Source organism: Anolis carolinensis, chromosome 5 (genome assembly GCF_035594765.1).
Source record: "Anolis carolinensis isolate JA03-04 chromosome 5, rAnoCar3.1.pri, whole genome shotgun sequence".
In the NCBI taxonomy this organism is placed as follows: domain Eukaryota; kingdom Metazoa; phylum Chordata; class Lepidosauria; order Squamata; family Dactyloidae; genus Anolis; species Anolis carolinensis.
In genome coordinates this window covers 101,270,698-101,292,351 of record NC_085845.1, presented here as the reverse complement: position 1 = coordinate 101,292,351, position 21,654 = coordinate 101,270,698, and the positions used below count along the sequence as shown (strand labels likewise).

At 40.5% G+C, this 21,654-nt stretch overlaps 1 protein-coding gene across 1 annotated transcript in view; it reads right to left on the bottom strand.

Annotated features, from left to right (window-relative positions):
- The window catches only part of ano2 (anoctamin 2), a 173,374-nt gene that overhangs the window by 80,747 nt on the left and 70,973 nt on the right, over nucleotides 1–21,654 (bottom strand). The window contains exons 10-13 of the mRNA XM_062981994.1: nucleotides 13,931–14,065; nucleotides 11,601–11,761; nucleotides 9,171–9,253; nucleotides 4,156–4,239 (exon numbers count right to left, since the gene is read on the bottom strand). Coding sequence (XP_062838064.1) covers nucleotides 4,156–4,239; nucleotides 9,171–9,253; nucleotides 11,601–11,761; nucleotides 13,931–14,065 — 463 coding nt within the window. The remainder of the gene's footprint in view (nucleotides 1–4,155; nucleotides 4,240–9,170; nucleotides 9,254–11,600; nucleotides 11,762–13,930; nucleotides 14,066–21,654) is intronic.

Below are 21,654 nucleotides of genomic sequence, written 5' to 3'. Positions count from 1 at the left end.
ATCAGCTGATCAGCTGTTTCGAGCTTCTGAAAAATGCACATGGTGGGAAGGAAAGCATATGTTTTGCATGACTACAGTAATGCAAAGGTGCATTTTTTTCAGGCTGAACTGAGTGATAAGCCCACCTTTTTAACACATGCTTTTTAGCTCTTAACCCAAACTCTTCTTCACTTTGGCTAAATGATGTTTAGCCATCCCCCCTCTTAACTCGGTTACTTCTGGGTTTTACAGGATGTGGGGAAGGGTCCTACCAATGTTCCTGAAAATCCCCATGAATGCTGAAGATTTAAGATGGAGGCAAACAAAACCTCTGCTATTGCTCTGTAGCTGACTCCATTATTAGCCTCCATTCTCACCCGACATCACCCCAGGAGAAGAGAGCTAGCAAGAAGGCCTGAGTAGGAACTCCTGAAAGTACACCGTAAGTATTCTCAAAGACCATTCTATAATCCTCCCAAATCTTTTTTCCAAGAAAACTGTGAACAGCTGAGCTAATTATGGGTGAACCAGGGAACCAGCCTTCACTTGTTATTTTAATTAACCTTCACATGGGAACTACCCAGCTGAGCAAGCCCAAATAAACATTTTTCATCTGAGTAATGTCTAATTAAAATGTTTAATGGCTGTACAAGTCTGTCCTTCTAGCAGTGTGCAAAATGAATTTCTAATAAATATGGATATTGTTAAATTGTTTTTCCTAACTGGGCAAAAGGACAAAACATACCTTTTGTAGAATATAAGCTTATCCAAAATACGGTGTTCCAAAATTTCTGCATGCATGACAATCTTTAATGCTAATGGAGACTGTTATTCCAGTGTGGATGTATTAATACACCGTGACAGTCCGAGTAATAGAAAAGCTAATATTACAGTCTACACTCTGTTTACTTGCAGCTTCCTTGCCTTTTATAGGCAAAACCCAGCATAGGAAAAAAAAAATCTATATTCAGCTCTGGTACCAAATGCATTACCATTACTCAAAAGCAGTTATAACATACAGCACTATGACTTTACAATTCATTACATATTGTGAACTACAGTAGAGTCTCACTTATCCAACACTTGCTTATCCAACGTTCTGGATTATCCAATGCATTTTTATAGTCAATGTTTTCAATATATCGTGATATTTCAGTGCTAAATTTGTAAATACAGTAATTACTACATAGCATAACTGCATACTGAACTACTTTTTCTGTCAAATTTGTTGTATAACATGATGTTTTGGTGCTTAATTTGTAAAATCATAACCTATTTTGATGTTTAATAGGCTTTTTCTTAATCTCGCCTTATTATCCAACATATTCGCTTATCCAACTTTTTATGTTTGATAAGTGAGACTCTACTGTACTTTATGATATAGCATATATGGGACTGTCTTGGTTGGTGACATGTTTCTGGTACTTTTCCTGAATGTGATCTTTGAAAACCTTCAACTAGATCAGGTAAAGTGGGGGATGCAAGGAGAAAATCTTGAGATTGAGGTCTGAAATATTTAGCTTCTAGTGAAGCTTGCCAAATGCTTTGTTTAAGCAACAAGACTGTGGCCTTCAAACAGCCATCTGTGGACTATTTGAGCTCTTCTAGCAGGTAATTCCAAAGTCTATGGGAAGCAGATGAAAAGGTCCTCTGGGTGACCACTGTCATTTGGGTTCTGGTTGGTTGGAGAATGTATCCCCCAGAGAAGTGATTCCCAAAGTGGGCGCTACCGCCCCCTGGTAGGTGCTGCAGAGATCCAGGGGGGCGGTGATGGCACCTATTAGGACACAGGGCAGGGTCAGGGGAGGGGCCGGGCTTCTTCCCAAGAGCCCGAGACAAGGCTGAGAATCTATACTTCTCCTGAGGCGCTTGTTGGGACACAGAGGGCAGAGCTAGGGAAGGGGGCAGGGCCTCCTTCCAAGAGCCCGAGACAGGGCTGAGCCTCTATACCTCTCCTAAGAGGCCTTTTAGAACTAAAGGGCAGGGCTGGGGCAGGGGCAAGGCCCCTTCCCAAGAGCATGAGATACCTCCCCTGAGGTGCTTGTTAGAACATGGGGGCGGAGTATAGAGGTTCAGCCCCGTCAGGCACATGGGAAGAGGCCCTGCCCCCTGTGTCCTGGCAGGCACCACAGAACAGGGATAGAAGCTCAGCCCTGCCTCAGAGCTCGTAACTCCGCCCATCGCAGTCCTGGCTGCCCATTTATGGCCCCGCCCACCTCCCCCTCCCAGCCCTGCATCTTGGACTAGGGGAGAGGCTCAGCCTCCTGAGGCTCTTCTTGAGCAGGAGCCACGCCCACCCCTCTAAGCCACGCCCCCTTTCCAGGGGGCGTTGAGTAATATTTTTTCTGGAAAGGGGGCAGTAGGCCAAATAGTTTGGGAACCACTGCCCCAGAGGAATAAAGTGTCCTAAGGGTGAGATTTTATGGGAGATGGCGAGCCTTGGAACCAAACCATTTAGGGCAAACCATCACTTTATGTTGATGTTCTCTCCATGACAACTGAACTAAGAGACGTATGTCTGCACCAAGGTCCTCATAACCCAATCCAATACAGAAGTGTGTCCAGAGTGTGTCCAAAAGCATGAATGGGTCCAGATACTACCTGGGATAGTACCATAGTTGTCATGGCATCCACACACAGTCATTTCTGAGAGTGAGGTTTCTACATGACTGAGCACAACCCTGAATCTAGATTTCTCAAATGGTAATCTAGCTTTAGTATCACAGTAAAACAATCAAATCAAATATAAAGTTTCAAAAATGGCTCGATTCTTAGCTCCAGCATATAGAATATGTCTCATTGGCTAATAGTTCTACATAATTAAACAGCAGCTAAACTCATTAACAGGAATGCCATCCTTGCTAATATTCAACCATAGCTTTCTCAAGAACAAGCCATGCCAGATGAACCTTATCTCTTTTTTTGACAGAGTTACATGCTTGGTAGAGAGAATAAAACATAACAGTGGATAAAACATACCTCAATTTCAGCAAGGCTTTTGACAACCTCCCTATGTTATTTTTACAAAGAAGCCAGTAAAATGTGGGCTAGACAATGCTACTGTTAGGTGGTCTGGGAATTGGTTAACTGATGGAACCCAAGGGTGCTTACCAATGGTTTGTCTTCATCATGGAGAAAATTGACCAGTGGGATGGCACAGGGTTTTGTCCTGAGCCCAGTGCTATTAACATCTTTATCAATTAGTTGGCTGATGGAATAGAGGGCATATTAATCAAATTTGCAAAGAACACCAATTTGGGAGGGATGGCTAATGCTTAGATAGCTGGATTAAAATTAACAATGAATTTCAAACATAGGAAAAAATGGACAGACATAGGATGGGTGACATCTGGTTTGAAAACAGTGCATATGAAAGTGATCGAGGAGTCTATGGCCCCTTCCACACAGCTGAATAAAAACCCACATTTTCTGCTTTAAACTGGAATATATTGCAGTGCGGACTCAGCTAAGCCAGTTCAAAGCTGATATTGTGGGATTTTCTGCTTTGATATTCTGGGTTATATAGCTGTGTGAAAGGGCCCTTAGTGAACATGAAAATGGCCCAAGCTGAACATGAGTCTTCAGTGTGATGCAGCAGGTACACAATTCAATTCTAGGCAGCATCCATAGGAATATAGTGTCTATATCAAAGAAAGTAATAGTCCCACTCTATTCTGCTTTGGTCAGACTTCACCTGGAATACTTTGTCCAGTTCTTGACACTACAATTCAAAAATGATATTAACAAGCTAGAACAGAGCTTTTCAAACTAGGTGTTGTGACACATTAGTAGGTGTGTCACGTGAACATAGTGAGAAACCCTCTGAGTCTGTTTGAAATAATCTATAAATCATATCTTTTAAAATATATAAATAAATCATGTTGTATGATTATACATTTCATTATTGCAAATTATGTATGCCTCCATATAGCTTATGAGGGGTTTATTTAAACTTTGTTTTAGTAGTAAAAATGAATTACTTTGTTGTGAAATGATGTATGGCTAAAAAAGTGTGTCACCAACATCAAATGTTTGGAAAGCTCTGAGCTCAAACATGTCCAGTTGGTCTCCTCCAGTTCTATGATTCCAATGTTTCTATGATTCTATGAACATTGGCAGCTCTTCTAAAAATTCAACATGCTTATTCTATGAAAGAGGGTAACAAGATGGCCCTACCTCATCTTGACTTATTATTTTGCTTTTTTCAGTTCTTGACTTCTTTCGTAGTAGTTTGGTTTCATATTCTGGTCTCGGATATTCCTAAAACAAATTTAAAATGTCAGAAAAATGTCATTCTTAGTACTCGCAAAGAATTAGTCTATACATCAAGACATTATTAAAGCCCTAAATAGCTTGGAACCTTGATACTTTAGATAGTGCTCTTTCTCTAAATGCTGTTGTGATATCGGAAATCTATTAGAGGGGTCCCCTTCTTTGTCCCATTAAAAAGGAAAATCCATTGTTATAGGACAATGGGATAGTACCTTTTATGTGGTTGCCCCCCTGTTGTGGAATTCTGTCCCCCCAAAGGCCTGATTGGCGGCAACATTAAAAGCATTTCCATGTTAAGTTAAAATTTGGATTTTTAATAAAGCCTTCACTCTAAATTGATTTTTATCCACAGTCCAAGAGTATAGTTAAGCTACAAATTTTGTCCCCTCCATACTGAGACAGCTTCCTTGGAATAAGATGGAGAAATAGAGTGTGGTGTCATCAAAGTGTCATCTCCCACCCAGTAAAATCTTCACAGCCACTTTTAGGAAGGATGGAACTTTGCCTTGTTGCAATCTGAATTATTGCTATAATATTCTAAAAAAGACAACACTTTCCTTAATCATTTGGCTAGTTGCCCTCTATCTGCTTTTATGAGCCAGAAAGGGCAAGGGTCTGTATCATATACAATCGCTCTCACTTTTGCCTGAGCTGAAAATTACAGAAATGGTGGGAATACTCGGTTTCTATTTGGACTCATTATCTTGTTTTTAGTTTTGGTTCACATGATTTTCAATAACTGTCTGGCAGAATCATCTCTAGAGGTACAGCCTATCCATATTTATGTATGCATCTGTTCTCCTTACATGGATATTTAACTTTCTTCAACCAGAGCTATTTAAAATATTGTTCCAAGTAAAGGATTTTCTCATATCAATGATGAAAACTTCAAACTTTTATCAATTATGTAACTCCAAGATCAGTGAGCACTTTAGTGATTAAGTGAAAGGCTGGAGAAGACAGTCACGAGCATGATTAACCTTCCTTCGCACAATACAGCCATACATACAAAGTGCAAGTGGTGTTCCCAAAAGTGCCAAAATTGTAGTATTTTTTCTAATGCTGTGAAAGAAAACTAGTTGTTGCCAATTCATTAATACCACACCCTTTCATACAGGCCTTTTTGCAACACCATTGAAATCTTTGTGTATGCTTTGGGAAATCTTTTCAGGGTTTTCATTGCCCGACTAGCAGTAGCAGACATATTGCACTCTAGGTTTCAGTGGCAAGCTAACTATTTCAAAGATATGCATTTAATGTTTTTCTGTTGCCAATTTTATTCTGCAATTTGTTGTTTGTCTTATTGTATTTTATTTTTGTACTTAAATATTTTTGAGTGGAGATATATATATATATATACACACACACACACACACACACACACACACACACATACAGTAGAGTCTCACTTATCCAACATAAACGGGCTGGCAGAACATTGGATAAGCAAATATGTTGGATAATAAGGAGAGATTAAGAAAAAGTCTATTAAACATCAAAATAGGTTATGATTTTACAACTTAAGCACCAAAACATCATGTTATACAACATATTTGACAGAAAAAGTAGTTCAATACGCAGTAATGTTATGTAGTAATAACTGAATTTACGAATTTAGCACCAAAATATCACAATGCATTGAAAACATTGACTACAAAAATGCGTTGAATAATCCAGAATGTTGGATAAGTGAATGTTGGATAAGTGAGACTCTACTGTATATATATAAAACATAACTAAAAGTAAACAGAAATAAAACATTACATATGCACAGACATTTATTCAATACTATATTTCTATTCAGTTTTAAAGTCATGTCTATGAAGCCTTTTCCTCCTTTTTTTTACATTTTAGTTATATAATACAATGTAATTCTGTGTGAGATATTAGAACAGCCACTGAAACCATTATGGATGCAGAACGATAACAGTGTGGGGAGACAGTGCTATCATTGAGGGAGGAGCAAGAGCCACAGGGTATTAGATGCCTCTCGCATTAAATAGTTTGCTCTGGATTCTGTCTTTAAAAAATACTGGGAAATGAATGAGGAAATTAAGGATATTTAACATTAATAGGATGTGAAAGAAAAAGAACTGGTAGAAAAAAGAAACTTTTCATACCATGAGAAAATGGCTCAGCGGCAACTCAAGAATTAGATAATGCTACTTGCTTTTTTTTCGTGTCAGGAGCAACTTGAGTCGCTTCTGGAGTGAGAGAATTGGCCATCTGCAAGGACGTTGCCCAGGGGACGCCCGTATGTTTTGATGTTTTTACTATCCTTGTGGGAGGCTTCTCTCATGTCCCCACTTGGAGCTGGAGCTGATAGAGGGAGCTCATCCACACGAACCTGGCAGCTTTCAGGTCAGCAACCCAGCCTTCAAGTCACATATTCCACTACGCCATCTGGGGGCTCTGTGCTACTTGCTAACTATAGTGAAGGTGTTTATGAACTGGGTAGATTTGGTTTGGAAAGTGATATCACCATAGGCGGTCCACCGGCAAGGCCATTTAAGCGGTCGCCTGTGGCGCAATCATTCCGGGGGTGCAGTGAGGGCCCCGGAAAGATGACAGCACCCCCCGCCTCCTTCTTTGGGCCTTGCGGGCCTTCTTCGGGCCGCCCGGCCCACCGGAAGGGCCGACGCGGGCTCCAGAGTGCCCGACGCGGGCTCTGGAAGGCCCAGCGCAGCCTCCGGAAGCCCACATCAGCCCTTCCGGTGGACCAGGTGGGCCTTCTGGAGCCCGTGTTGGGCACTCCGGAGCCCACCGCGGCCCTTCCAGTGGGCCAGGCGGGCCTTCTGGAGCCCGCGTCGGCCCTTCCGGTGGGCTGGGCGGGCCTTCTGGAGCCCACATCGGCCCTTCCGGTGGGTCGGGCAGGCTTTCTGGAAGCCGTCTGTTGGAAGCAAGGCAAGTGAGGTTTATTTGTCTGTGGAATAATGTCTAGGGTGGGAGAAGGAGCTCTTGTCTGTTGGGAGGCAGGTGTGGATGTTGTAATTAATCACCTTGATTAGCATTTAATGGCCCTGTGGCTTCAAGGCCTGGCTTCCTCTTGCCTGGGAGAATCTTTTTTTGGGAGGTGTTAGCTGTCCCTGATTGCTTCCTGTCTGGATTTCCCCTGAGTGTTGTTCTTTATTTAGGCGTTTCCTTAATTCCTCCTTATTATCCAACATTTTCGCTTATCCAATGCTTTTATTTTTCAGTTATTGGTTTTTTGGGGAGGGGGCACCAAAATTTCTGTTCGTCTATACTTGAAAATTACCTTGGACCTGCTCTGGATATCACCTAGTAGCCACATGCATAATAGCAGTTACAATTATTTTCAAATTTATTTTGGAGGAAAATACTGCCACCCAATGGAGAAGTCAAGTTTAAATTTTATAAGTTAAAATGTCAGTAAAGTTACCAGGGCCACAGAGACTAATGACCTTATCACCAAGGCTAGGCGAAGCGTCCTCCTTTGCCTGGCTTCATGGAGGAAAGAGAGGAGCAGCAGGGTGAATCCATCACCCCGCGCGCAGCTCCCTTTTGGTGATGCTTCCCCCATCACACTTGGGAAGTGTCGCCCTTCTGGGGATGATCCATGCCACCTCCATTGAAGCCAGCACAGCACAGGAAATCTCCCGTGTTGTGAGGGAAGTGTCCAATGATGCTTCTACCCTGGTTGGGGATGGGGTCTCCACTGGATATCACATGACATTGTGTGATGGCCAGTATGAGGCTCTCTCCCCAAAGCAGGCTAGAAGCATCCTAGGACGCTAAATTTAGTGAGTGTGATGAGGTTGCAAGAGAAATGAAACTAGAAGTTAATTACTGGATGCATCAACATATTGATGAAGATGTAAACCTGTTTTCTGTTGCTCCAGAGACTAAGGGCACATCTACATTAATCAATTAGGTCAGTTTCAAACGGGCATAGAAGAAAGTCGGTTCAGTGTTGGAATGATTAGCTTGGTAATTCTGGAACCAGTTCAAGGTGTTAATAATAATTAAATACACTGCAGACATTGGTCTTCAACTAGTTCAAGGATCCACAATATCCATGGCTTGGTAGCTGTGGTGAATGTGGCTTCATTTTTTGACTCGCCCACACAACAGTCTGCTTTCTATGGAGTTGATTTTACTGTATAATATGGTTTACACTAAAGCGTGCTGATGCACGTTAAGGGCTCTATTCCCCAACTTTGCTTGTGTGTTTGCATCATCTAGCCACCAAATCAAATCACGTTTTATTGATTAGCCCATCGGCCGTATCAAAACATTTAACACATAGACATACATACAACATACAACCTGTGGTACAAAAATAGTTAAAATAAACAAGCTGTTAACAAGATCCCGTTCAGGTCAAATATCTGCATCACCTCCACAGTTTACCCCAATTGATTCCAAATATGCAATTCTCAGCTTTGTTGCTTTGAATAGGAAAAGGGCTGTTTTGTGTGTTATTTTAGGATTCTGACCGGCCAACAAAAATGAAATTTTAATATGTGTGTTTTGTGAATAATGTATGGTCTGAGGCATTGGTCTCTCTCTTTCTTATACAATTCACAGCCGAACAGTACATGTGCGATATCCTCTACCTCTGATGCTCCACAAATACAAAATCGTTCGTTGTATGGAACTTGATTAAACCTTCCGTGTTTGACCATCATATCCAGCTGCTCAAAATGAGCTCTGGTAAATACCCTCCTGAGGTGTTTAGGCATTTCTGTCTTTAGATACCACATTTTCAAGCTAGCTTGAAGCTGCATAAAATGGTCAGTGTAAATGGCGCCCAAGACATGGAGCAATAGATTCACAAACTAAAGGAAAAGAGATTCCAACTAAACATAGTCTTCAGCAGATTGCCCCTTACTATTATTTAATAACAGATTTGGTTTTTCACAAATAGCAGAAAATGAAGTTGTTTAAATAAAACTTACTTCTTCTTCTTCTAAACCAGTTAGATCCCAGAAGTAACTTAGCCTCATCTGTAAACGCTTCCACTGTTCAAGAAACATTGTAGCTGAATAATAACAGTAGTAATAGTAAATAATAATTTATTTTCCAACAAGACTTCATATTCAAATTAATCAGAACACAATTATTACTAAATACTGATATATTAAAATCTAAACAGTCACAACATAAGCCTTATTCAGACAGTTTGTACCTATGCGTACTAAAGTGCATGAAGAAAATGCAAGAAATCCACCCACCATGACCAACATTATTGTCATTATCAGTCTAAAGGGGCCTCTACTGATATATGTTGAGTTTCTTCCATGAACACTGACCAACAATGCCAATAGAGAGAATACCCCATTTTAGACAGAGGCTCACGTGCCATTTGTTATGGAGTCTGAGGATGCTGATTTCATTTCTGCTACCATCTCATGTCTATTTTAACAATATTTTTGATTTTGTTTATATACAACTGCTATTCTTTGCAATACCAGATATACCTGGAAAACCCACAAGCAAGCCCTCCTAGCAAAAATCCATCACAACTATTTGTCTCCAGAATCAGCTAATCATAGAATCATAGAATAGTAGAGTTGGAAGAGACCTCATGGGCCATCCAGTCCAACCCCCTGCCAAGAAGCAGGAAATCGCATTCAAAGCACCCCCGACAGATGGCCATCCAGCCTCTGTTTAAAAGCTTCCAAAGAAGGAGCCTTCACCAGAGCCTCCATCAGAGATGTATAATCAAAGTCCTCCGGCAAAGGATTGTTGCCTTGTCGTGGTGCTGGAGCTTGAGCACCTCAATGATGCCATGAGCGAAACCGTGAAAGGAAGGTCATGGCAGAGAGGTCAGACTAAATACGATCCCTGAGGAAGGTAATGGCAACCCACACCAGTATTCTTGCTCAGGAGATTAATTAAGAAGACTCCAGGAGATTTTTCTTCTTATTGCTTAACAAGTGTAGCCTCAGGGCTACCAGCAATATGTTACTTAGCAACCTCTGCCAGAATGCTCCAACTATTAGGTGAGGAGACCAGCAAATACAAGGCCTGAGGGAGTCAGCACCTTTTGTCAGGAGAGGACAGTTAATAAAATAATAATAACCTTTATTTATACCCCGCCAGCATCTCCTTGAAGCACTCCAAGTGCTACATAAAAATGATACATAAGTGACATAAGTATAAAAACAGTGAAATGAGTATAAAAACAACATTGCACATAAAATCCCAGCTAGTAAAATTGTAAAAATGGTAAAAATTATAAAATTTCTTAAAATGCAGTAGAACCTGTGAATAAAGCTGGCTATCTGCAGTAACAATTCAAGGTGCGGAGTGACACAATCGATGGATCATTGAGCTGACCATAGATTATACAGGGTCAAAGAGCCATGTTTTTAAAACTCACTTGAAAGGCTTGAAGAGTGGGGTCTAATCTAATTTCTTTAGGGAGGGTATGCTAGATCTGGGGAGCCACCACCGTGAAGGCCCTCTCTCTCATCCCCACCAACCAAGAGGAGAAGGCTGAGAGGAGACATGATAGCCATGTACAAATATGTGAGGGGAAGTCATAGGGAGGAGGGAGCAAGCTTGTTTGCTGCTGCCCTGCAGACTAGGACGCGGAACAATGGCTTCAAACTACAGGAAAGGAGATTCCACCTGAACATCAGGAAGAACTTCCTCACTGTGAGAGCTGTTCGACAGTGGAACTCTCTCCCCCGGGCCGTGGTGGAGGCTCCTTCTTTGGAGGCTTGTAAGCAGAGGCTGGATGGCCACCTGTAGGGGGTGCTTTGAATTAGATTTTCCTGCTTCTTGCAGGGGGTTGGACTGGATGGCCCACGAGGTCTCTTACAACTCTACGATTCTATGATTCTATGAATTGTACTTGAGATGGTGGTGGAACCAAGAGAAGGGGCTCCTCAACAGATCTCAATGCCTGCACCAGTTCATAGAAGGGGGTTCAGTCTTGAAGATAGATTGAACCCGAAACAAGTTAGAACTCAGGTCCAGTAGCAGAATGGACTACTGAAGTCACTTCACTGTCTGCTACTTCTGGGAAAGGACAAAGTGCTGATTATAACCTTTAAAACTGCATGGTTTGGGTCCAGGTTACCTACAGAATTGCCTTCTCCCATATACTCTGCCCCATACACTTAGGTCCTCTGGGGGACTCCAACCAACCAACCAACCAACCAACCAAAACCCATCTGGCACCTGGTACCTAAAGGACCTTTCCATTTGCCACCCAAAGAGTGTGGAATGACCTGCCAGAAGGGCATTGACAGCTAATTCAGCTATCAGAATTCTAAACACAATTAGACTCATCACTACCAGAATGCCCACCCATTAATCCCTTCCCTTTCCATTTTTAGTTTTTATTTGGTTATATTGAAATTGAAAGTAAAACTTACCCCAGAGAGCCATGAAAATGGAGAAGAAGACTGTAGCAGGATTGTCAAATAAATGACTGGCCTGTGCTGTAGCACAAGCTGTGCTAAGGTTCCAGTAGTCACAGATCTTGTCACAGAGCGGGCACATGATAAAGGTATTGTGATGGTCACACATCTCCTTACTATGTAGAGAAAAACCAATAATATCGGAATAAATTATTATTATTATTATTATTATTATTATTATTATTTTCTCACTTTTCTCCTCATATAGGGACTTGGGTTTAGTATTAATAAATACAGAACAATGCTCATAAAACAATGCAAATATGTGGAAATTAAATATAAACTTAAAAAATAATTAAACAATTTATAATATTTAAACCATTAACATTAAAATGTTAAAATGTGTTAAAGCTTTACTCCCACCAGTCACACTCTTTTGTAAAACTCAACTTTTAGCAGTTTATACATGTTTGAAGGCAGAGAAATGTTTTACTTGTTGACAAAACACAAGTAGGAATAGGGCTATCCTGATCTCTCAAGGGAGTGAGTCCAAGTAATTTATCTTTTCCCAGAAATTTTTCTGAGTTCTACATGAAGGAATATTTAAAATGAGCCTTAAGTATTATTTGTGCACACTGGTGTTCCACTCACCCCTGAAGTACTGAGTCACATACTTTGGGTGTGTGTGTGTAAGTGTGAAAATTAGAGAAATTACTTCCAAGACAAAAACCCTAACTGATGCCACTCCAATTAGATTTACACAGAAATAAAGCCTACTGAATTGTTTTGTAATCCTTTAGCATATTTATTCTCACACAGTGCTAGGTCTCAGATATATAAGTGGAAAACTTTTTGCACTCCCCCAGTTTTCTTCATTTTCTCTCTTTCTCTCTCATCCTCCCTTTCTATTGTGCTTTTCTCCCTTCTTCAGTGGATCAAATATTTGAAGTGTTTGATATGCTAAAAATGTAGTAGTAGTAGTAGTAGTAGTAGTAGTAGTAGCAGCAGTTGTGTGCCTTCAAGTTGTTTCAGACTTATGGTGATCCTAAATTGATCCTATCACGGGGTTTTCTTTAGAACACTTGATCAGAGGTGGTTTGCCTTTGCCCTCTTTTGACGCTGAGAAAGTATGACTTGCCCAAGTGGGTTTTCATGGCCAAATGGGGATTGGAACCCTGGTCTGTAGAGTTATAGTTTAATGCTCAAACAACTCTGTTGTGTGATTTCGGCTCCATTAAATTGTGGGTTCGAACGCCCGAAGTGCTCCAGCTCCTCCAGAAGGCCAAATCAGGACCCAGACAGGTAGAAGGCAAAAGCAAAACATGTGCTCTACCATTGATCTTTGTAGATCATCCTTAAGTTGTTTAAAACAATACACAGTAACAGTGCTATTCATAGAAATTTGATAAGTAAAGGTAAAGGGTTTCCACTGACATTAAGTCTAGTTGTGTCCAACTCTGGGGGTTAGTGCTCATCTCCATTTCTAAACCAAAGAGCCGGCGTTCTCCGTAGACACCTCCAAGATCATGTGGCTGGCATGACTGCATAGAGCACCGTTACCTCCCCACCGGAGCAGTACTTATTGATCTACTCACATTTGCATGTTTTTGAACAGCTAGGTTGGCATAAGCTGGGGCTTTTTAATTATGTTGGTGCTAATCCATGACATATGTAGTATTTGAAGAGCATATCCTGAGATTGATATTTGCAGCATTTTAATGTTTTAATGATTTATATAGGGTTTTAATGGCATGTTTTATATTGTATTTGATGGTCTGGCTTTTGTGTATTTGTTTGTTTGTCTTGCATGCGAAAGACCTATGGTCTAAGCATTAAATAAATTTGGATTTTGAACAGCAGGAGCTCACCCTGCTCCCCGGATTTGAACTGCCGACCTAATATATTCTTATAAGTCTAGAAATTTTAACCAAAAAAATCAACCCAAGAAACCTGGGTCAGCTTGTTCAGGGTCAAAGTAAGTAACCTTAATTTTTATTTAAAAAGAAACCATTCCCTTTAAGTGGAGTGGCAAATGTAAGGGCCTAGCCTGTCTCTTTTTAGGAGAAGCACTTAATGAGGAGGAAATAGGAATGAAGGAAATGCACCATCAAAGGGTAAGGGAACCAGAAAAGTAAAAAAAAAAATCATTACCTTTCAACTGGTGTTTTTTAAAATTATGTATAGATTCTGTAAAGCTTCTATGTCTGCAAATCCATATGTTCACAATGCTTAGAGACACAAATACAATATATCCTAATTTTGGATATCATAGTATGTATGTATGTGTGTGCGTGTGTGTGTGTGTGTATATATATTATATATCTATATATATATATCCATCTTACCTAGGAATGTCACTTTCAATGGTTACACATCCGTATAAGAACACTATGATTCCAACTATAGAAGATGGAATGAGAAACTCTGTATACAGGCCCAGCCAGGCAAAATACATTCCAATTTTTTCTCCGAAATACTTCCTAAAGAAAACATAAAATAAAATCCAAAAAATTAGTCATAGGATTGCTATACACTATTTTCATCAAGTATCAAGTAATTTACAAAGAACATTGTCCGGTCCATGCCATTTTTACTGGTCGATCGATGAAAAATATATTTCAAAACTCTTTACAAAATTAGGGGGCACTAGCATTTCATTTCTAAAGTTTCTAGAGTATCGTTAGCGAAGATTTCATTACTATAACGAGAGTAACAAAATTTTGTTATTTTTTTCGTTACAGTAATTGTGCAAGTGATTCAGGGGTTCCTTTCTCCCTCATTTTTACAGCTGGGGTGAAATTTATTACCATAGTAGAACACATTTACCATTGTTAGCCCATCAAGTTTCAGAACATTTCACTTATCCACAGAGTTTTGGGAAATTTTTAAGGTTTTTATAAACATTTTTTTAAAATAACAACTACAAGGGCTATATCCTTGAATTTTCTATACAACAACCCAACTTTCAGAAATATTCATACATCTACTGATTTGAGGATTTTTTTTAAAGTTTTGACAAAAACTATTTTTAAAAAGCCACAACAGTTATCTCACTGAATATCTCTCATATTAACCAATAGAACTTCCATTTAGAGATTTCTTCCCAGCCCAGCACAGAGATTTATTTACTAAAAGTATCAGTCAGTCCTCTTTGTAGATTCAACAATTTATTGGAACTCTAGCTTGCTGCTGCTACGGAGGGACAAATCTCTCCCTTATCCTTGTTGGGGCTTTCTGATGCTGAGCCGAATTCTGGGAATTGTAGTTTAGGGTGGGCCTTTTGAATTCTCTGGAATAGGTCTCCTTGCCTTCCCAAACTACATTTCCCAGAAATCTGTGCTTTCTCGTTCTCTGATGCTGAGCAGAATTCTGGGAATTGTAGTTTAGGATGGGCCTTTTGAATTCTCTGGCATAGGGCTCCTTGCCTTCCCAAACTACATTTCCCAGAAATCTGTGCTTTCTCCCTGCTGCTTCCTTTTCCTAATTGTAAGAGGCCATTAATTTAAAGAGGAATAGCAGTCTTTTTGGCTTTGCTTTGCTTGCTTGCACTGAAAATGAAACTGACTTTGGGAATCTTCCGAGGTTTGCAAAATTCAAATGAAAAGTATTGGATAAGTTTTGATTCTTAGGTTCTTGGCACGCGCCATGTCCATGTGTCGGATATCACATCATAAGTACGAATTGAACTAATTTGATCTGACTTACGAGGACTACCAATAATTTTGCACAGCCCTACTGAGTAGATAAAAGTTTTCTGGCAATTAGCCAGGATGCAGGGTCAGAAAAGAAAGTGCTGTCGCCACCATCATAAGACTCATTCTTTCCTATGTCCTCTTTTCTCACTTGCCTGGAGTAGCCTCGTCTACTGATCCCTTAGGAAACATTGCTTCCCACCCCAAGAGCAGAAGACGAGAAAGTGTACGAATTGGAGTGACCCAGGGTGCAATCCTCAATTCTTTATTTGTTTGTCTGAATTTTGTCTTAACTGACAGAGGCTGGCACATTTTAATGTCATCTGCACATAGAAGTGATTTTGAAATGAATGCCATTTCACAGAGGGGACTCCCATGATTGTGATACTGTGCCATTTAAAGTGGCCTGCATCACTTAGCAAGAAAATATTATTTTGCTTTCTATATTATGTCCATCTATATGCTATCATTCATTTTCTTTTATTCTGTTATTTTCAATCATGGTTTCATAAAGTGGCAAAAATTATTACTTATTTGGAAGAGGATAGGTTCTCATTATAGCAATAAGCTATTATTATTATTGTTATTATTGTTATTATTATTATCATTACTTATACCCTGCCTTTCTCCCCATGGGGACTTAAGGTGGCTAACATCATCCAAACTAAACAGTTTAAAAAGAGCAATATAGAAGTTAAAAGCTATGTGAGATACATAGAAGATTCTTGAAGAAGGAACAATATTTAGAAGATAATTGAAGAAGGCTTTTTATAGACTCCACATAGAATCATAGAATCAAATAATAATAGAGTTGGAAGAGACCTGATGGGCCATCCAGTCCAACCCCCTGCCAAGAAGCAGGAAATCGCATTCAAAGCACCCCTGACAGATGGCCATCCAGCCTCTGCTTAAAAGCCTCCAAAGAAGGAGCTTCTGCCACACTCCGGGGCAGAAAGTTCCACTACCGAACAGCCCTCACAGTGAGGAAGTTCTTCCTGATGTTCAGGTGGAATCTCCTTTCCTGTAGATTAAAGCCATTGTTCTGCATCCTAGTCTCCAGGGTAGCAGAAAACAAGCTTGCTCCCTCCTCCCTATGACTTCCCCTCACATATTTATACATGGCTATCATGTCTCCTCTCAGCCTTCTCTTCTGCAGGCTAAACATGCCCAGCTCTTTAAGCTGCTCCTCATAGGGCTTGTTCTCCAGACCCTTGATAATTTTAGTCACCCTCCTCTGGACATGTTCCAGCTTGTCAACATTTCTCTTCAACTGCGGTGCCCAGAATTGGACACAGTATTCCAGGTGTAGCCTGACTAACACAGAATAGAGGGGGAGCATGATTTCCCTGGATCTAGACGCTATACTCCTTTTGATGCAGCCCAAAATCCCATTGGCTTTTTTAGCTGCCGCATCACATTGTTGGCTCATGTTTAACTTGTTGTCCACAAGGACTCCAAGATCTTTTTCACACATACTGCTGTTGAGCCAGGCATCCCACATTCTGTATCTTTGCATTCCATTTTTTTCTGCCGAAGAGAAGTATTTATTTATTTGCATCATTTCTATCCCGCCTTTCTCACCCGAAGGGACTCAGGGCGGCTCACAATCCAGCAGAATTTGATGTCAATATACAATACAAAGGATTAAAACATGGACAATTAAAACAGTTAAACAGATTAGCATTATACAATAAATAAATTTAAAACAATGCAATGCAAATTACTTAAACCATTCATCCACAAAACCTTGTACGTAAACCCTAATCCAGACCGTGTTGAAGCCAACAGAACTCAACTCATTAAACGCTTGCTCACAAAGCCAGGTCTTCACATTTTTCCTAAAAACTCAAAAGGGATGGATCCTGCCGATATCACTAGGGAGGGAATTCCACAGCCGAGGAGCCACCACTGAGAAGGCCCTGTCTCTCGTCCCCACCAGCCACACTTGTGAGACAGGTGGGACCGAGAGCAGGGCCTCCCCAGATGATCTTAAGGTTCTCATAGGTTCAGAGGAGGAGATACGTTAGGACAGGTAAGTTGGACCAGAACCGTTTAGGGCTTTGGAGGCCAAGACCTGCACTTTGAATTGGGCTCGGTAGCATATTGGCAGCCAGTGGAGCTGACATAGCAGAGGAGTGGTGTGCTCCCTGTATGCCGCTCCAGTTATTAGCCTGGCTGCCGCTCATTGTACTAATGGAAGCTTCCGGGCTGTCTTCAAAGGCAGCCCCATGTAGAGCACATTACAGTAATCCAAGCGGGATGTAACCAGAGCGTGGACCACCGTGGCCAGTCAGACTTCCCAAGGTACGGGCGCAGTCTTAGTTGTGCAAATGCTCCTCTGGCCACCACTGAGACCTGGGGTTACAGGGTCAGCAATGAGTCCAGGAGAACACCCAGACTGCGAACCTGTGTCTTCAGGGGGAGTGCGACCCCGTCCAACACAGGCTGTAACCCTATACCCTGTTTGGCCCTACGACTGACTAGGACGACCTCCATCTTGTCTGGATTCAATTTCAATTTGTTCGCCCTCATCCAGTCCGACACAGCGGCCAGACACCGGTTCAGGACCTGAACAGCCTCCTTGGTGACAGGTGGGAAGGAGTGACAGAGCTGGACATCATCTGTGTATCCCGAAACTCCGGATGATCTCTCCCAGCGGCTTCATGTAGATGTTAAACAACATGAGGGACAGTATTGAACCCTGTGGGACCCCACAAAACAATGGTTGTGGGGCTGAGCAGGTGTCCCCCAGTGACACCATCTGGGAACGACCCTCCAGAAAGGACCGGAGCCACTGCAAGACAGTACCTCCAAGCCCCATTCCAGCAAGGCATCCCAGAAGGACACCGTGGTCAACGATATCGAAGGTCACTGAGAGGTCCAGCAGAACCAGCAAGGACACACTCCCCCTGTCCAGTTCCCAGCGTAGATCATCGACTAAGGTGACCAAGGCTGTCTCAGTACCATGCCCCGGCCTGAAGCCAGACTGTGCCGGATCTAGAAAATCTGTATCTACCAAGAATGCCTGGAGTTGCCTATCTTGCATTTGTCCCTGTTGAACTTCATTTTGTTAGTTTCGGCCAATCTCTCTATTTGTTTTGGGCACATGATATAGTCGTTTGAACTGGTTGCTCATACATATGTCCCATTATACTAAATTTAATATGTATAAGAGAGGAACACCATTTATCTTTACAGTATAAATTCTATCAAAGAAATAAAGCAGCAGCTACATGGATGAAGATGCCAATAGGACTTATGTTGAAGAGAAGTAAAAGGAAGGTATGAGTGGGAAACACATCTGACACACTCAGTATGTATTTCAAATACCTTTCAAGGAGGTGACTGTTTTAACCGCTTGCAGCAAAAACTACAAGATTTATTATCTGTCCCAAAGTAGATAAGGTCTCTTAATATTACCACATATTCATTTATTTACGGTTCTTTTATCCTGCCTTTCTCAACCCTGGAGGGGACTCAAGGCGGCTTCACAACATAGGCAATGCCTTTAAAAACATAGTACAATAAAAATAAACTGCACCATTAAAACAATTAAAGCATTTGAATCCATACAACAAGTTAAAATAACATGATCCATAGTCGTAGTCCGGGGCCATTCCATAGGTCAAATTACACATCTTTCGTATCTAATTATTGCACTAGATTTTCGAAGGCTTGGCCAAAGAGCCACATCTTCACTTTTTTGCGGAATCTCAGGAAGGAGGGAGCTGATCTAATCTCTTTGGGGAGGGAGTTCCATAGCTGAGGGGCCACCACCGAGAAGGCTCTGTTTCTCGTCTCTGCCAATAACGCCTGTGAAGAAGGCGGAGCCGAGAGCAGGGCCTCTCCAGATGATCTTACACTCCGAGATAGTTCATAGAGGGAGATATGTTCGGACAAGTAAGCTGGCATATGCTTGACCTCAGGTATAAATTGAGGGTAGTATTTGGGTCCAAATTGTAAATTTTGGTTTGACCCACAGATACATCAGGATCAAAGTTAAGACATGTAACAAACAAATATATTGTTAATGTCTTTATTAGTGCTTTTCTACCATTGTGACACACAGATATAGTGACAATGAGACAGACAAGACTACATATTGTATGACGACCAAACAGAAGTGGTGCCAACCCACATGACATAAAAAAAAAGGAGAGGGGAAAGGAGAGGGGAGCAGATAGTATTATTATAAAGATATAATAATAATAATAATAATAATAATAATCAGAAAGAGAGAGAGAGAGAGAGAGAGAAAGGAAGGATAATATATATCTACTAGCTTTGCCCGGCCACGCATTGCTGTGGCTTATGGGAATCCTTTGTTGGCCAGATGGAATAGCAGTGGATAGCCTTGCAGTCTCAAAGCCTGTCCGTTTTCTGGAGTAGCTGGAGCTTTTTTTGTATGAACGTAGAGGCATGGATGAGGGGTTGTGCTGCCAAGTTTAGTGTTTCTGAGATGTGTAGTTTTGTTATTTTGTCCTAGGCTGAAATTTCATTACCCTTTTATATATATAGATATATGTGTATATAGATAGATATATGTATTAAAAAAAATAACGGATTGCCTAAGATGTCCTATGAATGGATACACAAGGATGTTAATATATATATATGTGTCTATATATAAACATGGTTATATATATGTATATATATCACATTGTAAACAGTAACACAAACATAACCCCAAACCCCTTGTGTGAACATAAAAGTTGACCGTCTTTACATATTTAAGCTTCCTAGGGTTATCATGTACTGGTAGCCCAGTTACCATTTTCTCTCTCTCCCCCCCCCCCCCCATTAAAATATTTATATGATTCTCCAGGGATTTAGATCAATATCTTGACATTATCTTTTTTAAAGTAACTTTTAATTTGTTCCCAATTTGTTTGCTTTTTTTGGTCTGCCATTATTATTTGCTAGTAAATATGTCAGTGTGTCCATAATCATTATCTCCAGTATTTTATTATACCAGCTGATTATTTCCCTCTCCTTTTAAAATGCATAAATGAAATATATTTAAGAAGAGCTAAAGTGAAGGAAATAATCTCTTTATTGGAGGGGTTGCAATGGGATGGGGAGTAGACTGCATGGCTGATCTTAAAATGGCTACATGTATACAAATATGGCTAGGGAAAGGAATATAAATGAAGAAAAATCATGTGAAGAAGAAAAAGAAAAAGGTCTGAAGAAAAAGTAGGGGAGAACAAGGAAAGAAACCTGCCTCTATTATCACATTGTCATGCAGACACATGACAGTCAGCTTATATCGTCTGGATTCATTTTTGTCAATTTGTTTTTACTTATACACAAATTTATACAGTAGCTCATTTCATTTGACAAGTTTTTGCAAAATGTATCCTGCTTCATTTGATGCATGGAGAATTTGCCTTGGCAGTTATTTATATACACATTTGGAGTGGAAGGATGTAGTCAGGGAAATAAAAGGGAATAGAAATGTAAAAAAGTACAAATATTTATAATTAACTGAACCAGCATTAAAGAACAAAAACTGAGTGGAAGAATAGACATCTTAGCAAACACAAGCTTCTTAGCATGTACATTTTAATAAAAAGTGAATTAGGTGAAAGATAGATGAGGGAGATGGTTTTATCATTATAATAATATATTGATTTCACATCTCTGAAGAAAATAAGACCAGTGTGTCCTTGTTTTCTTCTGTATTTTATCTTATCAATCAGGATAAAGTCTCCTTGTGGAGAGAAAAAGCGGGATATAAATAAGCATGAACATAATAATAATAATAATAATAATAATAATAATAATAATAATAATCAGATGGCAATCCCTCTCAATGGTTTCTGTGCTATTTTCATGGATCTGTTGCATCCCCCATTCTGTATCTTTGCATTCCATTTTTTCTGCCGAAGTGAAGTATCTTGCATTTGTCCCTGTTGAACTTCATTTTGTTAGTTTCGGCCCATTTCTCTATTCTGTTAAGATCGTTTCGAATTCTGCTTCTGTCTTCTGGAGTGTTAGCTGTCCCTCCCAGTTTGGTGTCATCTGCAAACTTGATGATCGTGCCTTCTAACCTTTTTTAAAAGTCATTAATAAAGATGTTGAACAGAACCGGGCCCAGGACAGAACCCTGCAGCACTCCATTTGTCACTTCGTTCCAAGATGAAGACAACGCATTGGTGAGCACCCTTTGGGATTGTTCGCTTAGCCAATTACAGATCCACCTAACTGTAGTTTTGTCTAGCCCACATTTTACTAGTTTGTTTGCTAGGTCGTTGGGGACTTTGTCAAAGGCCTTACTGAAATCCAGGTATGCTACATTCACGGCATTCCCTGTATCAACCCAATTTGTAACTCTATCAAAAAAAGAGATCAGATTAGTTTGGCATGACTTGTTT